This window comes from Malus domestica, chromosome 05, assembly GCF_042453785.1.
Source record: "Malus domestica chromosome 05, GDT2T_hap1".
Lineage (NCBI taxonomy): Eukaryota > Viridiplantae > Streptophyta > Magnoliopsida > Rosales > Rosaceae > Malus > Malus domestica.
In genome coordinates, this window is record NC_091665.1 from 20946425 (window position 1) to 20971116 (window position 24692).

The 24692-nt window shown below is 35.0% G+C and overlaps 1 protein-coding gene across 1 annotated transcript; it reads right to left on the reverse strand.

The window, feature by feature from the left end:
* Positions 1 to 434: 434 nt before the first annotated feature.
* Positions 435 to 4282, reverse strand: LOC103428080 (23 kDa jasmonate-induced protein-like). The gene is made up of 2 exons (XM_029102141.2): positions 3787 to 4282; positions 435 to 823 (listed from the first exon to the last, which is right to left on the reverse strand). Exons 1-2 carry the CDS (start codon positions 4240 to 4242, stop codon positions 647 to 649), a joined length of 633 nt encoding a protein of 210 aa, XP_028957974.2. The 5' UTR covers positions 4243 to 4282; the 3' UTR covers positions 435 to 646.
* Positions 4283 to 24692: the final 20410 nt, after the last annotated feature.

Below are 24692 nucleotides of genomic sequence, written 5' to 3' on the forward strand. Positions count from 1 at the left end.
AGCAAGGAAAAAACGGAATCACACGATAGAATGAACAGTGTTTTAGTACAAAATGGGTTTTAGTATGTGTATAATTTTTTTTTTCATCCCGAAGACAATAGACATTAACAAAATGTCTAAAATTTTACTAATTTCTTTCAAAATTCTATGAAAATAGCCACAAATACAAGTCAAGTGCAAGACACATGTATTGTTTTGGATGAAAAATTTAACGGATTTAGTGCAAGATGACAAATTAGAAATTTATATAAATCCTTTTATAAATTTTGATTTGTTTGTTGTTGACTGCTGATTCACAACTATCCTAACGTGGTTATGCTGATTCCAATTTCTAAGTAAATTTAGAAATTCTAATACACTGCGAAAGATTCTAAATGCACGAATCATAATTTCTAAACTTATAAAACAAATAGATGTATATTAGACCAAAATACTTTCTCCAAATATCATATACGTTATTTTGATAAACATTATACATTTAGTTTACAGTTATACATATATTGAGATTCAGGTCTTGATCTGATTATGATTTAAGCAAATACAACATGTAATAGCGCTCGTTCATCACATTTTATTTTGCATGCCAAGTTTAATGGCATTCCATACGAGAAATTAAAGTGTTACGAGTGCATCATATATAACTCATTCATTCCAAAGTGAGTATTGCTTCGACTACTGGGGAAGTGAAGCAGCCAGTTGATATGGTTGACAAACATCCATTCCATTGGGCTCTGACGCAGAGGCCATTCTTAACCAAACGATTATAGACCGTGCGCCAAACTCCAGCCTTAAAATGATTTTCTGGCCCTATATCAGTATCGACCTGCACAAGAGTATTATTTCTCCAACTTGTAAGAGACCTTCTCCAATCCAAAACACTAAACCACCCTACATTAGATTTTGGCCCTCAAATAGCTTTTTTCCTTTAAGCATGCATGCAATCTTAATAGCAACACAGCAACTACTATATTAACTATAAAACAATTGTTTTACGTTCAACTGTTTGTGGACTACTTTTGTTTATACTAGATAGCTTCGTTTGTTTTCACGATTTACATAATCTAAAGGAAGACAAGTTCATGAATGCACTGTTGGAAATTATAATTATATATATATATATATATATATATATATATATATATATTTATATCGTAATTATAATTTCAATAATTGAATGAAAAATAATATCACACCTATAAACTAGTGTGCTAATAGGTAGCTATTGTTGAAATTTGAGTGAAATGCTTTGTTAAAATGATACATGTTAAGTGTTGCGGTGCCTTTTGCAGACGTTATATATATTTTGTTGTTGTTGAGATATAGAGTTACACTAGAAATATTGCCCGCGCGTTGCTACGGGATTAGAAATCGTATACACTAAAATCATTTTTTGTAGACGTTATATATTTTTTGATACAAATTATTATACCATTATAAACTCATAAAAATACATACACTGAAATCATTTTTTGTATCTATACACTGATAATTTGACATTCAATACGGAAAACAAATCTATAATTCAGGTTTTAAAATACATTATAAACTCAATTAATATAAACAAAGAATGAGCATCACACCAAACAATTTCATCAACCCCAGAAATCTGATTGCCTCATCACTTCACAAAACAATATTCTTGAAAACAGATTGGAAGCAAGCACCACTAAACTCTGAAGGCTGCACACAGAACCCTTAAAAACCGCTATTTCCTCAAAATGAAAAGAGAACCAAGTTATCTAGTTACACCTAGGATCCAAACACACAAACAAAACCCTCTAAATTAAAATTGATCTCCTTTTTCGTGTATTTATACTTCATCGGATTTGGGTGAGTTGGCGGTGGACTGAGTGAGTTGGTGGAAAAGAACTTGATAAGAACTGTGAAATTGAATAATAATGAGAATGAATTGTAGATAATAGATTGAGAAGGCCTTCTACAGAATTTAGACATGTATCCCATTAATACATCTACTCTACAATATAAACAAAAATTTGGAGGGATGAGCACCGTTAATTCGATCCAAGATCTTAGAGTCCATCTAGTAATAAGTACTAACATAACTACGAATGAAAAATACAAAAATTTCAATCCCAAATTGTTTGCTGATCTTAAAAACAAAATCCATGCAACTGAACCTAACTAATACACAGCTCGGCTGAGCCAAAGATTTCAATTTACTGGACACAAAAGCAGAAAGTCACAGAATTTTAGGAGGGTAAGTAAGAGCTGTGCCTAATGCCACCGACCCTACACCAGAAAGTGCATGTACACGTTTACTAAGAAGAAGAAGAAATTGAACTCAATCTGGAGTATTAGGTAAGTGTAATGCTATAGAGATTAAATTTACAAACTAAATGATGTGTCACCAATAGGAATAAACACGTTTATCAACGCTTAAGTAATAAACCAATTATTAACTTTCATGTCCTTTAGTTTCCAAAATTTAATCTTCCTACATTATTGATTAGGTAAATATCAAAATATTTCAAAAATTGCTAGCCGGTAGCGGGTAAGGACCTTGCATCTAGGTGCTTAAGTGATTTTTTTTTAATTTTAATTAAATTTATTATATCATATAAATATATAAGTGTTTGTTTATATTTAAAAAAAATGAGAAATTAGGTTCACATCCTTCTTTTTACCACTCCATTGATTAAAATTCTATTCATTTTCAATTTTTGATGATGGTCCTTGGATATTAATAACATCATTAATTATTTGAATAATAAAATATTTTTATTTTTAAATATATTATTTTAGTGTTAAAAATGTTACAATGAATATATTTATATTTATGGCTAAATTCTTTATCATATATTTTTATTTTTAGTTTGTACCTATTTTTAATTTGTACCAATTTTTTTTCATTTTTAATTTGTACCCATATATTAGTTTCTTTTTGTGCCCATATTTTTAAAGTTTTATTTGTGTTTGTACCCATGTGTATACCATCACATGACATTGTATATTTAATCAATGATAGAAAAATTACATATGGTATATTTATGTTTTATGCCTAAACTTTGTATCATATATTTATATTTTTAGTTTGTACCCACTTTTAATTTGCAACATTTTTTTAAATTTGTAGTATTTTCTTTTTAGTTTTATTTTGTACTCATGTATTAATTTCTTTTAGCGCCTATATTTTTTAAAAATTCATTTGTACTCATAATTTTTTAATCTTTTATCTGTACCCAAATTTATTTATAATGTATCCATTATTCTTTATTAATGTACCACTTTGTTATATGTGAAATGTTCCAATTTTTTTAACACTATGGATACATTCTTTTGCCATTTATTATTTCTTATTTTTACATAGTTTTTATCCGTTTATTCAATCAAAATGTTTGATTTTTTTTATTGTAACCGTTTCTAATAGTATTATAATGAGGGATTTTAAATTTATAGGATTATAAATCTCATAAAATATCAAAAAATTAATGTCAAAATTATAAAAATATAAATATTAATTGTAATATAATGAGGTTTACAAAGTCAAAGGACTTTGATCAAACTTTGAATATCATTAAGGTTTTAGTCAAAGAATATTAAAGATTAGGGATCGCATTCAAAGTATCTCTTAAAAAAAATTATATCATATAATAAGTGTTCATCCAAGTATCCAATAAGTCTTCTACAATTTATTGAAAACATAAGATACAAAAACGAAAGTCTTTATTTTCTAATTTAAATACCTAAGGATTAATTTCGGCGGTGACAAGCCACCTATTGCCTAGGCTCAGCTGCCTTTTAGAACAGTGGTACATATAGACTTACCGTGTTTGTAAAAAGGTGCCGATTCCATGGGTTCCTCCATGCCAGCATCCAGTCGCAGATACTACCAACCGCATTCTTTCCGCGATACACAACAGCCGCAACCGATCCAGTAGCCTGTCCGGCAGTTTTGACGTGCAAAAACACACCCCACTGCCCGTTTGCGATCTGTACAGGGTATGGGGAGGTCCCAATGTGGCCATACCAATCAATACAAGCAACATATGTTAAAGTATCGCCAGTTGTATTGTAAACAAGGCAAAGTGAGGACACTCCAATACCATATTGCTTCTTCAAATTCTCCACATGTGTTCGGGCGTCGACGTCCTTCCCCTGATCGTTTTTCTTATACATAGCCACATGTGCCCTATCTTTTTTATCTATTCTCTTCCCAATATACTCTGGCATCCCCTCTAATGTTGCGTTTGTGATGGGGTTTCCAAATACGTTAGAAGCCATCTCCCTCCCTACCTCTGTCTCCCTCTCTCTTTATGTATGTGTTGTGTGTGTCCACAACTACTCCGTTTATATAGTCTCGTTTTATTTTTAAACACAGGTGAGGATGTGGAATGTCATCCCACATTGAAAAATTGGAAAACTTTGCATGTGCTGATAAATAAAAAGTCAAATTATTCCCCATGTTCCAATTAATTTTTTGCTGAAACTTCAATTTCCTAAAAATCACTACTACATTAAACAGTTTTTGCGACAAACAAAAGTTTGTCGTGTAAAGACAATTTCCATCTCTTAAATATTGGCACGACGAATTCTTCGTCGCAAAGACATTGTCGCGCAAACGCCAGAAAGACGCATCACGCAAAGCTCATGAAGAATACGTTTGCGCGACAAAGACAAATATTTTCATCGCGCAAGGACGAATAGATTCGTCCTAAAACATAGTGGAACGAAGAGTATCGTCGTCCATAACTAGAGGGTACAATAGTTTGTCGTCAGAGTTAAGTTTATAGGGATGACAAGAAGTCGTTAGGTAAGTCTATGCGTGATGAATATTTTCGTCAATTAAACAAGGATGTAACAAAATTTGTCTCGTAATATTTGTTATCGAGTAATTTCAATATTATTTAGTTAGACCCTTATTTAATTATGAAATTTTCGTCGTATATGATTTTGCATGACGAACGACTTCCTTACTTTAATCTTATGCGACGAAGGTAATACGTGTTGCAAAGTTTTTTTTTAAATTTTTTTCCCTTTATTTATCATTTTTTATTAAATTACAAATTTTAATTAAGTTTTTGTAATTATTTTAATTAAATTATAAACAAGAATTAATAAACAAAAAAATTTATTTATTATATATATATTTACTTTTTATAACATCCGAACATTAAAAAAAAAAAAAACTACAAAATAAAATCGTCGAGATCTGCTACATTGGGCTACTGGGTATCTACTATGTGGAGTGGCTGGGAGCTCGAAGGTAGGTGAGGATCAACAGGTGGCATCATTCCTGGAAGCCAGACAACTGGAGGAAGTCTAAGATATGGCTCATCTTATTGCCTTGGGCCACAAGCGCGACATCCTGGGATGATATAGCCGACCAGTCTGCTCCGCAAGCTGAGCATCTTGAGCAAGCTTATGCTTCAGGTCTGCAACTTCCATTGTCAACCAGGGCCGGCCCAGAGTATTTAGGGGCCCCATGCAAGACATAGATGGAGGCCCTTCAATTTTTTTTAATGTTTTTTTCTTTTTTTTTTTTTTGAATTTTTTTATCTATAAAAATAATATATTACAAGTTACTACAGTCAAAATAAGTTGTTTGATTGGCCGATTTTTTTTTCCTTACCTTTAAAGGTCCTGAGTTCATTTTCATTACATGTTGGATACGTTTTTGTTATCTCAAGTTTGCAAATTTGCAAAAACTTAAAAAAATAGCAAAGCAGTGTCACTGGGATTCGAACCCAGCACATGGGCTACAAGATATAAGAGCTAAACCGATAGTGTTAGAACCACATATATGATTGTCCTTTGCCTCTAATTTATTTTAGGGGTGTGCTATCCACACACCCCTTTTTACTACTCCCACACCCTTGTTAATTTCTGTCCTTTGATCTTCTTCAATTCATCTGATCCGACGGCCGAAAATTAAAAGGGTATGAGAGAACTAAAAAGGAGTGTATGGATATCACATCCCTTTATTTTATTTGCATCTGTATACATGTAATGAAAATTTGGGGGCCCTTCCGAATCGGGGGCTCTATGCGGTGGCACCTTTTGCACACCCTCAGGGCTGGCTCTGCTGTCAACAAGGTGACCTGTCCTGTGCTCTGTCTAAAAGATGAGGTGGCAATGTCACAATGGCGCGAATTATTAATGATTAAGATACGTTAGTACGTTTTCTTATTTTCTTGTGCGATCTGAGTTCCGAACTATTAGGAAGATTGAAATTATTAGTTAAGATCTAATATCTAGCATGGCTATGAGTTTGGTTTCTTAGCATATATGCATGTTGAGTCCTGTTAACTAATGGGAGTGCTTCTCCCTCCCCAAAAGAAGGGAGATATTGTTTGAATTCAATCTGCATTATCTGTTTATATTAGTAGTGTGGCCAAGAATTTGTCGGCATGATTTATATATTATGTGTATGACTGTTAATTTATGAGTCATTAATTGAGATGTTTAGGCATAAAGATATATTGCAAAAGCGGGCGTTAATCGCATAATTAGGCTTCATGAATATATCATGATATAATATTTTTGTATGCTTTTATGCGTAAAGACCATGTAATCTGGGTTACCGTTGCAAGCAATTATGTTTGGCAAATAGATCGAGGAACCGGTATAACTATTCGTTGACCCCACATAGGCACATGCATATCTTTACAAGTAAGATTTTACGTATGTGAGGCATATCATGGAGATCGATCTAGAATTCATACTTGACGTTGACTCTTTTTAGAAGAGAATTGTTGGTTAAGGCCAAGTGAAATGTTATAGTTTAAAATTTGTAATATCTACAAGTGCAGAACGGCCACTGTGGTGTATTGGATTTCAGATATGATATTTATTTGATTATGCCGACTCGTACCACGTAGTGAATAAAGTTTCTTTTGTAGAAAGGATTTGCTTTTGAAATTGATGTATTTAGTGTACGTTTACTGATTGTGGTGCCTCTTTCTTCGATTCGAGAAAGAGAATATATTCTTAAGTTTGATTTACAGATAGATACGTGAAGACCTGAAGGCCAATTATAAAGAAACTTAAATGGTCAGTTTTGTTTCTCAATTAAAGATACACGATCAAGAATATGGAACCATATATTTTACGTTGTGGTTTGGCAATCTCAAATAATGTGTTATATCTGTGAAAAAAGTTTATGATATGTACTTCCTAGTAAGGAAGTAAGGGCAGCGACATAATGAGTTTGTCAAGAACCACATAACTGAGTTTGTCATAATCGTGATTAGTGGAGACAAACAGCCAAGGAAATAATTGAAATTGATTTTGAGAAGCAACAAAAATATCATGTTGACTTTAGTCAAATTATAAAATTTGAACTCATTTGAAGATGACAGGTGAAGTGCGGTGGCCATGTTAGTCTTGGATGAGGCTAACAGCCAATTCCTTTGAGAAGAATATGACACCAAAAGTGTGGGAGTCTTCTATAAGTCTTACGTAAATTTGCAGAAGACGTGATGTTGCTTATTTAGTAAGCAAATAACTACTCTCGGATGAAATATAATTTCATAATATGGAAGTGTACACCATAAAAGATAGTCAACTTAAGTGGTATTAATTATTGAAGGATTGACTAGAGAGTAAGTTGATCATCGAGGAAAATGAGGTAAAAGCCAACATAACTAATGAGTCAGCCAACAGAAACCTAATTTAGTTGATTGGAGATCTCATGTTCTAAGTTTAGTAGGCAAACTGGTTGGGTATGATTCAAATAAGTTATCACATTATATATCTCATTCCTATGGTGAGAGATGTAAACCATGTAAACCATCAGAGGTTATTGAAGAAGAAGGTTATACAGAAGCAAGAAGGAAGAAAGAGATAGAGAGAAGTAGAAGATCGAAGATATTAGAGAGAGAAATCTGTTGAGAATTGTAGTATCTTTTCTTATTAGTTACAATGATTTGTTACAACCTATTTATACTATCATTTGGTAGCTTACACTCTAAGTAACAATATAACCAACTTAACTATCTTCATGATCTTTTGAGATTTGTCCATTTCCTACTCATTGGATCTTAATACTCCTAACATCCCCCCCAAGCTCAGGGGTAGAGAATTTGAGCCTGAGATTGGCACAATGAGTCTGAAAAAGAGGAGCAGATAAGCCTTTGGTAAGTATATCAGCAAACTGCTCGTTGGAAGAGACAAAATGCACCTGCAGTTGCTATTTTGCTGCCTGCTCTCAAACAAAATGCACATCAACCTCTATGTGTTTTGTATGTTGATGCTGAATAGGATTTAAGGTCAGTGCTATAGCAGATAAGTTGTCACAGAAGAGAAGTGGCTTTTCTATAATTGGAATCTGTAGAAAATGTAACAGTTGTTGGATCCAATCAAGTTTAGCAGTTGTAGTGGATAAAGCCCGATATTCAACTTCTGTGGATGAGCGAGAAACAGTATGTTGCTTCTTAGATGACCACGAAATAGGATTAGATCCCAAAAGTACAACCATTGCAGTAGTCGATCTCCTATCATTAGGATCTCTAGCCCAATCTGCATCACTATATGCAGTAATATCCAGTGAACTCTTGACATAATGAATACCACATCCTTGAGTAGCTTTTAAGTACCTAAGAATTCTTTTCACTGCCATGAAATGTGACTCCATAGGGTTTTACATAAACTGACAAACCTGAAGCACTGCAAAAGCAATGTTAGGTCGAGTGAATGTTAAGTAATGTAAAGCTCCAACTAAACTTCGATAAAGGGCAGGATTATTATAAGGTTTGCCATCATCTTTGATCAACCTGTTGTATGGAAAACATGGAGTTGCACATGGTTTAGACAGCAGCATATCAGCCTTAGTTAACAAATCTGTAGCATACTTGTGTTGAGAGAGAAATAAACCATCATTCTTCTGCAAAATCTAAATTCCCAGAAAATAGTGTAGTGGTCCCAAGTTTTTGATATCAAACTTCCTTGTAAGGGAATGAATGACCTCAATGATTGCTTGTGTTGCACTGCCAGTAATAATAATGTCATCCACATATAAGAGTAAAATCACCACAGAGCTGTCAACAACTTTTACAAATAATGATGAATCTGCATATGTGGATTTGAACCCTAAGGATGGTAGAAAGCTAGTAAATCTCTCATTCCAAGCCCTTGGTGCCTACTTTAATCCATATAAAGATTTATGTAACCTGCACACATAATCTTCATGCTTTGAATCCACAAATCCAGGTGGTTGAATCATGTATACTTCCTCTTGCAAGATACCGTGGAGAAAAGCATTTTTCACATCTAATTGCCTCAATGTCCAACCAAAATGTGCAGATAAAGCTAGAACCAGTCTTATTGTTGTAGGCTTCACAACTGGACTAAAAGTTTCCCCAAAATTAATAACTTCTTCTTGATTAAACCCTTTAGCTACTAGGCGAGCCTTATGCCTCCCAATAGAACCATCAACATTCTTTTTTATCTTAAAGACCCATTTACAGCCTACTAAGTTCTTATGTTTTGGTAGAGGTACCAGAGACCATGTACCTTGTTATGCAATGCTGAAATCTCATCTTTCATAGCCTCATCCCATACTGGGCACTTGAATGCAGACTTATAGGTTGTAGGCTCAACTTGACTCAGATCAACCCCTCCATGTTCATGTATAGCAGTTCAAAGAGCAATTTTCTTAGAGATGCCACTCTTTGACTGTGTCTGCATAGGGTGGAGATTCATTGGTGGTATAGATATAACCACTTGTAGGTGTTCAGGTTAGAATTCAAAGACCACATGGAGTGTAGGAGGTAAGGGCTGTGTAATTGCTGCACCAATGTATTGATTAGAGATTGAGTCTCCTGAGTTTGAACTCGTATCTGCAGCTGGTATGGAATAGAGCTCAGGAGAGACTTGATGCATATCAGTATTTAACATAAGACTCAGTATAGCATCTGAATCTGGGTATGTAGAATCAAGAGATGGACCAAAGGTGGATGAACTCTGAGTTGTTGGTAAAACAAGAACACTATTTTGATCTGGTATTGGAATAAGTGATGGGATAAGTGATAGTAATGGTGCAAAAGTAACAGATTGGTATTTGAGAACCAAGGACTTGTAAGGAAACTCAGTTTTATAAAAAATCACATGTCTTGACACATAAACTTTCTTTCTAGACACATCATAGCAGAGAGACCCTTTATACTTAAAAGCATATCCCAAGAAGACACATTTTGTTGTTCTAGGTTCTAATTTTGTGCTAGTGTATAGTCTTAACCAAGGATAACAGGAACACCCAAAAAATTTCAAGTGTTGGATCTCAGGGAAAGAATTATGCAGTAACTCAAATGGGGATTTATGATCTAATGATGATGATGGCATTCTATTAATCAAATATACTGAGGTTTAACAAGCAAATGACCAAAACGAGGATGGTAATGAAGCAGTCTGTAACAAGGTAATGGATGTTTCAATTATGTGTCTATTTTTTCTCTCTGCTATGCCATTTTGTTCAGGTGTATAAGGGCAAGACATCTGGTGACTTACTCCTTTATCAATAAGAAACTTTTGAAATGCCTTACTTATATATTCACCACCACCATCACTTTGAAGAACTTTTATGGATGTATGAAACTGATTTAAAATAAAATTGTAGAATGACACAAAAGTTGTAGAAACATCACTTTTATTACAGATTGGAAAAAGCCAACAATACTTGGTACAAGGATCAATGAAAGTCACATAATATTTGAATCCCTCTAAAGACACACAAGGAGCATGGCCCCACACATCACTATGAACAATATCAAATGAGTTTACAAACTTTGAAATTGAAGGAGAGAATGGCAGTTTACTAAACTTACCCTCTAGACATGTTTGACACAGTGAAGGGAAACTATCAGTAACACAGGAAATTTTTGAATTGCTTAACATCTGAGAGAGTATTTTATTTGAGGGGTGACTTAGCCTCTTATGCCAAATACTAACAATGACTTGTTTGCCAAGAAACACTACAGTTTGTCCTTTATTGTTGACTAGAAGAGAACACGATGAGATGATGGGATACAATCCATTGTTACACAGCCCTTTGTAAAGGATCCTCCCTGTGGCTTTGTCCTGAATCCAAAATGAAAATGCATCGAAAATCAACCAGCAGTTATTATCCAAACAGATTCTATATACAGACAGTAAGTTTTGTGACAGTTTTGGAACATATAAGACAAAATTGAGCTTTATAGGCTGCATTGGAGTTGTTAAGAGAGAAGAACCAATGTGAGAGATAGCTAAACCTTCACCATTAGCTGTCTGGATTACTTCATTTGCTGGATATAGGGTTGCTAAGGAAAGATTACTCAACTCGGAAGTCATATGATTATTTGCACCTGAATCAGTAAGCCAAACTTGTTGCTGTACAGGTGCAAATGGTACTGAGAATGGAGAAGTAGCAGCATGCATTGCATTCATTTGTGTGATAGAATTCTTCTGAAAACAAGTTTCTGCACTATGATAAGGGTTGCCACAAATCTGACAGCCTGAAGAAGCAACTGCATTCCTATATCTGTAGGTATCAGCAAGGTGATTGTTTTTACCACAAATTTGACAGCCTTGAAATGTGGTTGTATTCCTAAACTGGCAAGTAGAAGCCAAATGATTACTCTTCCCATAAATCTAACATGGTTGATTTTGAAAACCATAGTTTGGAGCCCTTGGTGGAGATGTACCAAGAATTCCAGGGGCATGGCTCGAATGAGAATTCTTGTTGTTGCCAAACTTTGAATTGAAGTTGGAATTGAACCGATTTCCACCCTTATTGTTGTAGTTGAATGCCTTGTAACCATTGGAATTAGAACTGCTATGATTAACTCCAGAACTAGGGAAATACTGATTCTTGGAAGGAAAACTATTGCTTTGTGCCATTAATGTAGATAACACAGGTGAACTAGAGCCATTCTCAAGCAAAGTTTCTTCAGCAAGTAGTTGAGATCGAAGATCTTTCAATGATATCACAGTCTCACGGCCCCCTAATCACATATCTTATGGTATTGAATTCAGCAGGTAAACCATTTAATGTAAGAATCACAATGTCATCATCATCAAAGAAAACACCCGCAACAGACAATAAATCTCCTGCTTCTTTAATTTTCTGCAAATATAGTGTGACAAAATCATTACCCTTCTTTATTGTCTGAAGCTCATATTTGAGTTGAAAGATGCTTGTTCTTGTGATTGTAGAAAATTGGTCTTTAAGGCGATTCCATAGTTCTTGAAAGCTAGTGCTTCCAATTACAAAACAAAACTGCAACAGGAGACAAAGTTACAGTAATTAATTGCATTAACGCCTTATCATGCATCTTCCATATCTTGTAGTCATCAGTTGGAACCCTTGTAGAGGAATCACCAGACAAAATTGCTGAATTATCAGAGGAATCTTGACTGAATTCAGCAGGACAAGGCATTGAACCATCAACGAAACCAATTATGCTATGGCCTTCAAGAAGGACCTGCATCTAGAAATGCCAAGCCAAATAGTTCGTCTCATCCAATTTCACATTTACCGATCTTGAAACAGATGAAATCAAAGAAGTAATCGGAGATTGTAAGATCTGTAACTAAGCAGTTATCACCATTGTTGCAGATTGTAAATAAATCACAAAGAATCTTGACAGAAACCAAACCACAAACAGTTGGTGGGCACGTTTTGAAGATTAAAGAACCAAACTGAGGATTACAGAGAAGGCACCCCAAATACCAGAAACTAATCAGCAATATACCAATATACCAGAAACCAATCACAGTAGTGGAAGCAATCGAAACCAAGATCGACAAATTTGCAAGCTTTTATGCTTGTTCCGGCGATGATACCATGTAAACCATCAGAGGTTATTGAAGAAGAAGGTTATACAGAAGCAAGAAGGAAGAAAGAGATAGAGAGAGAAGTAGAAGATCGAAGATATTAGAGAGAGAAATCTGTTGAGAATTATAGTATCTTTTCTTATTTGTTACAAGCTATTTATGCTATCATTTGGTAGCTTACAATCTAAGTAACAATATAACCAACTTAACTATCTTCACGATCTTTTGACACTTGTCCATTTCCTACCCATTGGATCTTAATATTCCTAACAAGAGAAGTGTGTTGTCTACTAAAGTTTTAGGATGTATATTTATACTTAATGACAATGATATCTTATAAATAAGAGGAATATTGCAAAGTTTTCTTAATCAATGATCACTTATATGAGAGTGGAAGTGGGGTCACTTCTATGAGAATGACATGGCTAAGTTCTCTAAAATTGTCATGAATTCGGGATTTATTCAGGACCAAAATAAAATCGAACTACAAGCACAAGAGTAAATGCAAAAAATTTTCTTTTAGGACATTGCATTTATGTAAGTCTCAATCTCCAAGTTTGTAGTTATTCTTACTTTCTCTCAAATTATCTGATGTTAATCTTGTACACAGTTGATGTTTGATTTTTTTTATAATTATTATCATCAAAATTCTTGTATTATTTTCATATTTTCTAATATTGCTCTAACAACAAATACATTATATATAACTCATTCATTAATTTCAAAAGTGAGTATTGTTTCGACTACTGGGGAAGTGCAACTGCCAATTGATATGACAAACGTCCATGTCATGCGTTGTTGCAGAGGTCATGCGTTGTTGCAGAGGTCAGGCATAACCAAACGATTATAGACTACGCGCCAAACTCCAGTCTTATAGTGGTGAGCGTGACGAATCTTAGTATGGACCTCCATAAGAGTGTTATTGCTCCAACTTGTTAGACACTATCTCCAACCCAAAAGAGACAAACCCATATTTTAATACCCTAAAATTCGACTTTGGCCCCTCAAATAGCCTTTTTCCTCTTAAGCGTGTAATCCTAAAATTTAGCACCACAACAACTACTATATTGTTGTGAATAATATGTGGATATCCCACATGAATAGTCTGTTACTATTTATGCACAGTATTTTCACTATTCATTTATGGAAATTTTGTAAAGTAAATAGTGTTGCTATAGTAACTTTTTCCTATAAAATGAAAGCATGTGAAGGAAGGAAGAGAAAAGAGAGAGGAAGAGGAAGAAAGAAAATAGAGGAAGAGGAAATGAGATAGTAGAGAGAGTTATCTTTGTACTCCTATTATTCTAAATTTTAATGAAAGCACCACTGCTGCCCCGAGGACTTACTCCGGTCACACTGACTGTAGAGGAACCTAGTAAATTTTGTGTCTTATTTCATTTAATCCACTGCACACACCGTCAATTTTATAACACGTTATTAGCACGAGAAGCTCTTGTGTCAGTGGAAAGCACAACACCATAAATTCGGTGAAGCATTACCTACCTCTAATCTCTGCTAGCCAAAATCTCATAGAATAAAAGGTATGTCCATTTTCTATCTCATCCACCGCGCCTGAAGCGCCTCACCGAATTTCGGTGAGAATTGAAATTTACAATGACCTGAAGTCGTCACAAGATGAGAAAACCCGTACTTGACAACTGGTTTCCAGAGATTCAGAAGAATCTCATCAAATTTGGAAACCCAGATCGTGTGGTTTTTTACGGATCTTGAAAACTCCCATGAATACTCGGTTGTCTGAGATGGTGATGGCATGATTAACTCCACACATGCCTCCCTCTCTTGTGCCTCCGTCAATCATCTATCTCTGTAGAGAGGTTCTTGCTTTGCGATGCCATGTTCTCTGGGCCATGCAAGAACAACGCCAGTCTCTGATAGCCTTTTTAGATTGAATTGGTTTTGTGTGACCTCCACAACAACCTAGTTGGCCCTGGGTTTCGAGACTGGTAGAGACAAATAAAGAAAGAAAAAGGGGGAAGTTTATGGAATATGCATGGCACCATCTGAAAAAGGCAATAATGCACGATACAATTTGAAAAAGCAAGAAATAAAAAAAATGGAAAAGGCAGAATGATACATCTGCACTATTTGAATGAAAAATAATAATGGGGCCAAAGTTTTTGGAATGATACAACATGTGAATGAATAAGAATAATAATATATAAAAAAAAGTAAAGGCTTTTGGATGGTATTGCACCATCTGAAAAGAAAGAAGAATATATATATATATATATATATATATATATATATATATATATATGTGTGTGTGTGTGTGTGTGTGTGTGTGTGTGTGTGTGTGTGTATGTGAATTGTGTTAGCTTAAAACACTTTCACAAGTTCTATTTACTTTAAAGCAATTTATTTATCTTGGACGGTATTATTGCCTATTGCTTTAAATTTTGATTTATACGAATGGTGCTGAATTAAAGCCCTTGTCACAATCTTTATTTACTTAAATGAAATTTATTTACTATGGCTGGAATTACCGCCTATTGCTTTAATTTATTATTGTACTTTTTTTGTTATGATGAGTATAACAAGGACCTGAAGTTACTTGAACAAATCAGAACCTGCAGTTTCTTGATCCTCATCATATAAAATGATTGGACCCGAAGTTCCATCATACTGAAAGATAAGGCATGAAGTCCCTTGATCCTGAAGATCAGGACATGAAGTTCCTTGATGAGTACCGTAAGTTTGAAGTGCCACAGTGCCTCAACTTAATTGTAATAAAAGCCATAAGAGTCTTAGTCCATAGACTATTAAATCAGGACCAGAAGTTCCTTATGTCCATACTCGAAATGGTTTAGCAGAAGCCTTTATTAAGCAGATGAAATTGATTACCCGCACTCTGCTCATGAAAACAAAATTGCCAATTTTTACATGGGTATATGCTATTTTGCATGATGCATTATTAATTCGGTTGAGATATGTTGCCAACCATCAATACTTCTCAGTACAACTCGTGTTTGGGCACCAGCCAAACATTATACATTTACGAGTTTTTGGTTGTGTTATCTATGTGCCTATTGCACTGCCACAACGCACTGAAATGAGACATCATCGCGGATTGGGCATTGATGTTGAACACCATCTATCATTCAATATTTAGAACCCTTGACTGGGGATATGTTTACCTCGTGGTTTGCAGACTGTTATTTTGATAAGACAATTTTCCTACCGTTAGGGGGAGAAAATATCGTTACAGAAGAACAATGAGAAAATATCATTCCAGAAGAATGATGAGAAAAGACCGTTCCAGAAGAACGAAGAAAATTTGTCTTATTTTGATTCACAAAGCAATCAACATGAAAATGAAGTAAGAATAATTGAATGATGCAACGATGTATCAATCAAATGCCAGATGCATTAAATCACATATATTTGCTACAAATGTGCCTACAAAAATTGATGTCCTTGTTGGATAAAATAATGAAGCAGTAAATGATTTATCTGTTGCACGCCTAAAGCATGGCAGACCCTCAGACTAAAAAAGATTCAGTCTTCAGAAAGAGGAAGAGTATGGCACTATTGAACTATTGCATTCCTGAAGCATAACTGTTGCATGCTAGAAGCATGACAGTCGCCGCATGGATACACGTCCCAGAAAAGACAATTCGTGGACATGGGAATGTTGATGTCTTATGCATGAAGCAGGATAGACGTATAGGTTCTAAATGACTCAACTCCTGGAAGTGGAGATTAAAATCCAAGCTCTATAACGCTCAAGAAGAGGTTATGATCCACATTCTCTAAATTATGAGTATCCTGGAAGAGATAGTGTAATGCCCTTGAAGAGGCAATGGATATCCAAAAGAAATGAAAATCTTTTATGCATGCGCATGCACATGAGAATATGGGATCACTGATTGATGATAACCAATGGTAATTTTGGTTTTTATAAGTAGCTACTAAATTCATCAATGAGATGCGTTGATATTGAGTCTCGTTTTTTTTCTATCAACAAAAATTATTGGCCAAAAAATGAAGAAAGGCAATTCCATTATAATTTTGTAAGAACGTGGAAAAATGGACCTATGTACTTGAATATAATACAAATAGCCAAAAGATGTTGAACCAAGGAGGTTACATTGGGCATTTGTAATACAGTGAAATACATTCACATGATATGACACAAGGTTGTAAACAAGTTCACATGAATGGAGAATTATATACGAAGGGTTGTGGGTTGCCCACATCATATCTCCATAAGTAAATCCCTCAAGTATACATGGGATCAAATTGCTCTGTATAAATTCCAAAGGAAAATGTGTTATGAAGTGTAGAAAATCCTTGAAGGATTCAAATTGCTTGAAGTAAGCCCCCGAAAGGTAAATCATAAAATATGTACTCAATACCAATGGATGACATAAATTGCCTTAGTGAGTACTATCATTATGATATTGTTGCAATACACTAAAATCTCTTGCAAGGGTTGATGATATTAAATTGAGACTCTTGAAGAGTTAAGAAAGATTATAAAGTGTTGAGAGAAATATTGTCTCAAGCTGCAAATCAAACAATCTACCAACACGAATCTTATCCATGATGTTTATGATATTAAAGAACTATATGGATTGAAGATTATGAGTTGAATACTCAAATGATGTAGACACTAAGAAAGATCATTTATCTTCGTGAGGGTAAAGATAAATTGATATTTGGTCTAGAAGTACCACATCTTAGTGAAGTATATGCTTTATTGTATTTAGCACAATACATTGAATGAAATAAAGCTTATCTATTAATATCTCCGAGAAATTATAGATATGTGCATACACATGAGTTAAAATAAACAAACAGGATGAAGCCTTCACAAAGGTTGCTCATGTGAAGCATTAGTGCTCGACAGTACCACAAAAGGTGGAGGCACTGAAGATTGATCATGTGGCACCCCAGTACTTGGCAAAACTCCAGAAGGCGAAGGCATCAATTGCTTTCAGAATCTAGCAACGAACCTCTGGTGATCACTTTGAATTTGACTTTCGGATTCCTGCAGCTGGTCGAGCTTTCTTTTCATGCTCATTGAATAATTATTTGCAAGCACATGTAACACTCTATTCTCGTGCTTAAGCCCTCTAATCTTTTGTTTAAGACTAGCAACCTTAGCCATCAATGATTCAACTTGGCGAGTTTGAGCAAGTAGGCGTTAGCCCATATTGGATACAGAGCTCACACATTGAACACTGAGAGCCAAGGAGTCTTGAACAATTGACTCATTAGACCGTTTTGAAAGGATTCTATTATCTTTTGGAGTGAGAAGATTCCCAGCTACCATAGTAGCGGTTATGTTATTCTTCATCATAGAGTCCCCAACCGTAAGATGACCATTAGAAGATAAGAAGGACGGGCGCCATATATTATCTTGACGATGCTCGTCTGTATCATTCATAAAACTCAAATCTAAGCAAATGTTAGATGGGCAAGCCATTTTTAGAAATGATGAAGGAAAAATGAGGTTAAATAAAATCTCATAAGTGCAAGAAGGGGAAATTTTCTACAAGCAGCAACTTTTTTAGCATACTCTTGAACACAATTGATGTGTCTATAAAAGAAGAGGCAACAGAGCCATTTGTTTAGAGATTGAAGATGCACCGCTCTCCGAATTTCAAAAGCCAGATTTTCCTGAATGAAGTTCGTTGGCATTTTTCAAACTCAATCTTAGTTCTTTCAGATATCGCGTGCAACTTTGTCAAAGATCTCTAACAAAGTTGAAAACGCGTAAATTTTACTGTTCTAATTACACCACAGTTGCTGACAAGAGTAAAGGCACACCACCACTATTTGCTATTGAAAAATCTCTATATATGTCGACCTTTGTTCTTCATAACAAGGCAGACCTGCAAGAATGTCTAACTCTTCCTCATCTCCGAGAATGCATCTTCAACAAAGCATCTCGTAATACTCAATTTTCTTCCTCTCCAAGAAAACCTCTTCAAAACAAGTCATACCAGAGCAAGATTATCTCATGTCATTAGGGACGAGAGTAAGAGTATTTCATATCATGCAATCTCTCTGTCATTTCCTTTGTCCTTGTTCTTACCTGCAAAGACAAGGATAAAGAAAGCAATATGTTGGAATCTCCACTCAAACTTCCAGTAAGGAACCGACTGCCCAGAACCTTTGCCTGGTTACTTACCTTGCATTGCTCTCGAGTACTCATCTTTAACTATTGATATGATGTTGGCTATTTACACTGAAGCTGCCACACATGGATGAGTCTCTAAGAAGTGATGAACTATTCAAATGCAAGGGTTGCATTCCACTCCTGCATTAAGGGACAAATCCTACAAGAGAAGATGCCACACATGCATGGGGGAAAACCAGGGAAAATACCACTTATGCAAGGGGAACAGATAAGGCAAGTGAAAATAATACATTGAAGCATGTGGAAACAAGCGTAACAAACATGTGCTGATTCATCCCCGACAAAGCCGAAGATCACTTGCCACGTGAAGCTCCTCATTGTCCAATTTCATTCAAGATCAAGCTTCGAAGGTCCTTGAAGAAATCATAAGTCCGATTCAAGATCAAGTGTTCAACACCCTTGAATCAAATTCCGCTCCAGATAAAATGAGTAAATTCAGACCTTTGATGCAAGTCTAGCAGAAAGTCCTTCAACCCAGTTCAAGAACAAACCTGTGGAAAGTTAACAACAAGTAAAGCACCTCTTTTGGCAACTCTTTTTGCTAAGAGACTGAAGCAGAATGATCAACGATCAACCTAAATGATTTGAAATCAGGGGGAGATATTCATCAGGGGGAGCATCCAAAACAGATCAAGATTTTAACGAGTCAATCGAAAACTTGTGGCCATCCAAGGGGGAGTGTTGTGAATAATATGTGGATGGATCACAACATGTGGATGGCCCACATTAATAGTATGTTACTATTTATTCACAGCATTTTCACTATTCATTTGTGGAAATTTTGTAAAGTGAATAGTGTTGCTACAGTAACTTTTTCCTATAAAATGAAAGCATGTGAAAGAAGGAAGAGTAGTGAGAGACTCACGGAAGAGGAAGAGAAAAAAGAGAGGAAGAGGAAGAAAGAAAAAAGAGGAAGAGGAAAGGAGATAATAGAGAGAGTTATCTTTGTACTCCTATTATTCTAAATTTTAATGAAAGCACCACTGCTGCCCCGAGGACGTACTCCGGTCACACTGACTGTAGAGGAACCTCGTAAATTTTGTATCTTGTTTCATTTATTCCACTGCACACACCGTCGATTTTACAACATATATGTATTATCTATTTAGAACAGTTGTTTCTTTCAACTTTTTTTGGACTACTTTTGTTTATACAATCTTCGTTTGTTTTTTACATCCAGTAACGTAACCTAAAATAATTCAAATTCAATGTTGACATTGCTAAGAGCATCTCCAACCAAACCTTCAAATCGAAGGTAGACTACCACATAACATGATTTGAAGGTATGAAATAAGTTTTAACTGAAACGTCATTCCCATATGGATTGACATCAAAAATATTTTCTGCCAATTTTAACAGCAAATAAAGATGCTGGCTTTTTTTTTTTTTATAAATAGTTTATTGTGTGAGTCCTAATAAATGAACAATTATAAAGCAACAAAACAAGTTTTAATTGTAAGGTGAGCCTAAAATTATGAATACATAGATAAATAGATAAGGAAACTATCTATTTAAATCATATTTTGTAAATTATATGATGTGATTGTTGATGATCGAATTATTACTTAAGTTTGCAGATTTGGTCTGAAAAATTGGTCTACCTAGCATTATGCTTAATACAGTAATAAAAAACATATGGGTTGGAACAAAGAAATTTGATATTTCCATATAAGCCATTAATTTAGAATTTAACATTTATATTTTGACATCTCCACTGAAGATATTGTGGCATGGGCGAAGCTACAGAGGAGCAAGGAGGGGCGGTCGTCCCTTCTCTCGCTAGAAAAGAAGCCCAGAAATGGGTAGCCGCCCATCTAATCAGTCAAAAAACCTGCAAACTCCCCCTGGCTCCTCTGCTGCTGTACATCACCCATTGTGCATAGGTCTTCATTTTTTTTTATAAATCCCAAGTACTATTGGCGTATAGCGAAGAAATAAGACGAAATATGGGCATTTTCGGTGTGAGCCGGAGCTACGTTGTAGAAGCGGCGGTTCAAATGATTCACGAGGAAGAAGAAGGGGGCCAGCTGTTTAAGTTGAAACGCACAATTTCATTTTTGTTGTGGCTACCAATGAAAATACAGCTGTAAGCCACTTCTGATTGTTTTCTTATTATTTATAATTATTTTTTAATATTAACAAAAGATTTCAGAGCATTAATTTTATTAATCTAGAGTTTAGAGTTTTATAAAACATAGTAACTCACTGTAAGAAGTGTACTTTTCTCATACTATCATATTCACTAAATTATTAAAATAAAATTTTTGATAATTTTGAATGTTATATGTTAAATAAGAAGCTTAATTAAATATAAAATTGAAGCTTCAATACAAGTATAATTTTTTAAGGTGTAAGACACTTATGTATATGATACATAATAAATTTACTCAAATACGTCTAGGATCCCGCCTAGGCGTTAGATGATATATAAATAAATTTACTCAAATCTGTCTAGGCAGTTCGCCACCCGTCTAGACCTAGCGTCTTTTAGAACCTTTAACCTTAATTATGAACGACATTAATATTGCCTACTATCTAAAAGGATTTGATTGTCTACAATTTTTTGGGACATTTTACGGTTTTAAATTCCGCCCCTTCTTCCGACTATTTATGGCTTCGCCACTGACTGGTGGAGCAGATTACAAATTAAAAAGGTTACAGCGAGCATGCGTGAAAAAAAAAGAAGGAAAGAGCAGAGGCATGTGCCAATCTATTATTATAAAGGAGGAGAAAGATTCTCGCATCAGATTCATCCTCTAAATTAAAAAGGTTGGAGTCTGAGCATGCATGAAAAAAAAAGGTTAGAATGGATCAGAACAAAAAAAAAGAAAAAGAAAAGAAAGCAAGTGCTACTCTATTATAAAGGAGGAGAAAGATTCTTGCGTCAAATGCATCCTCCAAATTAAAAATATTAGAGTACGAGCGTTCAATTTTTCGTAATTAACGACAATTTGACTATTAGATTGTTGTAAAATTGGAATAGAATGTTGTTGAGGCTTGATGAAGCTTATTTTGCTCATCATGATGAGATGTTGTATCTGATTGACGTGCATCTCAATTTACTTGCAAGTATCATTGTGCCTCGTTTTGAGTGTCCATCTTGATAACTTTTCTAAGTTGAGTGTTGTGGACAATATGAGATTCTATTGGAGCACTATTGGCTTATCGGGACAGGTGATGTCTTAGTGACGTACACATTGTTTTGCGTGAAGATTCAAATGTGTTGAATCTAGAAGTGCGTTGGACTCCTGGTGAGTTCACTTTAATATTGTGATAAGTATTTTGCATATAAAATTCCCTTGTTATATATTTTGTGTGTATAACATGGATTTACAAATGGTTATTATGGTAGGAAAAAGTTCATCGTCTTCAATATTGACGAAATTGTACCTACAAACAATCAACACCTTTGATCAAAGACCAAAGCCCACGAGGAGTTTTTGGAGGGGGGTGTGGGGGGATGGGTTTGGCCAATGGATCTTTGATGCCTAAGTCAGTAACTTTGAATAGATTGAGTGTTTAGGGCTTTGTATGTGAGCAAAAGCTTATCAAAAATTGGAGGTGATGAAGGTATTTATAGGAGGTAGTGGTTGCCCAAGGTGTTGGATTTTGCCCTACACATGGTAACCTTCTATTGGCCAAGTTATGTCATCCGTAGAATGCGCTAGGAAATGATATTTCCAAGATATTAATTAAGAGATAATATCTTGGAATGATGATGGAGATATCCCTCATTGATTGTGATAAGATTCCTTACTTGATAGAGTTGGTCTTCAATTGGGAATGTATTAAAGGTAAGATTTAGTAATTAATCCTATCTTTAAACTCTTTGACTTTTCCACGCCACGAGTATGGGATCCTTGAACAGTCGTAGTCTGCTGCCTGCACTTCTAGGGATGCTAAGGTACGCATGGGAATATAAATATGCCTAACCATTTAATGAGGGCAATCTTATCTTTCTTGAGTAAAAAGTCCATGTGTCACCTTCTAAATTTTTGGGATTATTTTTTGCTCCAAAGTTGTTACTCAGTTAATGATATGCTTTATGAAATGTATATGTATGTATATTTGAAATGTTTGTGAATTGAGAGGCAAATGACTGTTGTTGTTGTATACTTTCATTCAGGTTCCATGAGAGTGTCTAGAATCCTAGATTTCTATCTTTCCTTCTGGTTTCATGAGTTGGTCTGAAACCCTTGCCAATACCTCCAATCTAGGTTTTCCATGAAGAAAGTATGGGCCTAGAATTCTTTTTGTTAGCCATGAGAAAGTGTAAGGCATAAACTCCACTCAGATTGCTGTGAGAAAGTCTGGAATCCAATATTTGTATATTTCAGTTATTAGATTGTCGTGAGAAAGTCTGGAATCCAATCTTTTGGTTGTTTGATTAATGAGTGCGTCTGGAATGTGGAAAGTTGTGATTGTCCTAGCCTTATTATTTTAGTGTATGTATGAAAGAAAATACGGTTGGATGCCTGTGTTGATTCAATCGATATTTATGAGTGAGGATTATTTAAGGGTTGTAAAATGTTGTTTTAAATCACGTATGTTATATTATTGTCAATCACATGAGTTTCGCAACTTATCTGAGTTTTGCTTCACCTGGTGCACCATTCCCACGGTGTAGGGTTGTTTTGCAGACTAATAGGTAGCAGTTAGAGAAGAGGTTTTCAAGGGATGTAGTTAGCATGTAGTGCACTTGCGAGTAGGGTTTATTTTTTCCTTTAATTATTGTAGTTTCGTTTCCGCTGATTATCTTATGTATATTCTGTATGAATTCTAGTTGACTCTATGTATTGTTGTACCGCTACTTTTTGTTGTCACATGTCGACATTGGTGTATCTAGGAATCAGGGCGTAAATGGACGGAACAAAAAAAAAATGCAAGTTCCAATCTATTATAAAGGAGGAGAAAGCATCGGATTCATATCTCCTCCATATTAAAAAGGTTAGAGCATGAGTAATGCTTGAAAAAACAGAAAGAGTGGATTGGAAGAAAAAAGAAGCAAGTGCCAATCTATTATAAAGGAAGAGAAAGATTATTGCATTAGATTTATCCTCCAAATTATAAAGGATAGAGTCCGAACATACGTGAAAAAAGAAGGAAAAAGTGAACCCTAAAAAAAAAAAAAAAAGCAAGTGCCAATCTATTTAAAGGAGGAGAAAGATTCTCGCATCAGATTCATCCTCCAAATTAAAAAGGTTAGAGTCCGGGCATGCTTGAAAAATATGGAAAGAGCAGACCAGAACAAAAGGAAAAAAAGCAATTGCCAATCTATTATAAGGGAAGAGAAAGATTCTTGCATCATATTCATCCTCCAAATTAAAAAGGTTAAGAGTGTGAGCATACATGAAAAAAGAAAGAGCAGAACGGAACACGAAAAAAAGCAAGTGCAAGCTATTATGGAAAGGAGAAAGATTCTTGCATTAGATTCATCCTCCAAATTAACAAGGTTAGAGTCCCGGCATGCATGAAAAAAGAAAAGAGAGGACCAGAACCAAAAAAAAGCAAGTGCAATCTATTATAAAGGAGGAGAAAGATTCTTGCATCAGATTCAAAGCCATGAACTTCCCCTTGAAAAAAATACCTAGAAGCACTAAACTAATGTAGCCAATATACCTTAGAAACACAAACTTAACCTAAGCAAAAACAACAAATTTCAAAAGATATTGAGCTCACAACCCGGTGTGTGATCACGTATAACTACTAATGTTTTAAAAATGTTAAGTGGTAATTGGAGAGTGGGTAAGAACCT

Coding starts and splice junctions, on each gene's coding strand:
- LOC103428080 (XM_029102141.2), bottom strand. CDS start 4,242: ATGGCTTCTAACGTATTTGGAAACCCCATCACAAACGCAACATTAGAG. Junction 824..3,786: donor GGCACCTTTTTACAAACACG/GTAAGTCTATAT, acceptor ACTCTTGTGCAG/GTCGATACTGATATAGGGCC.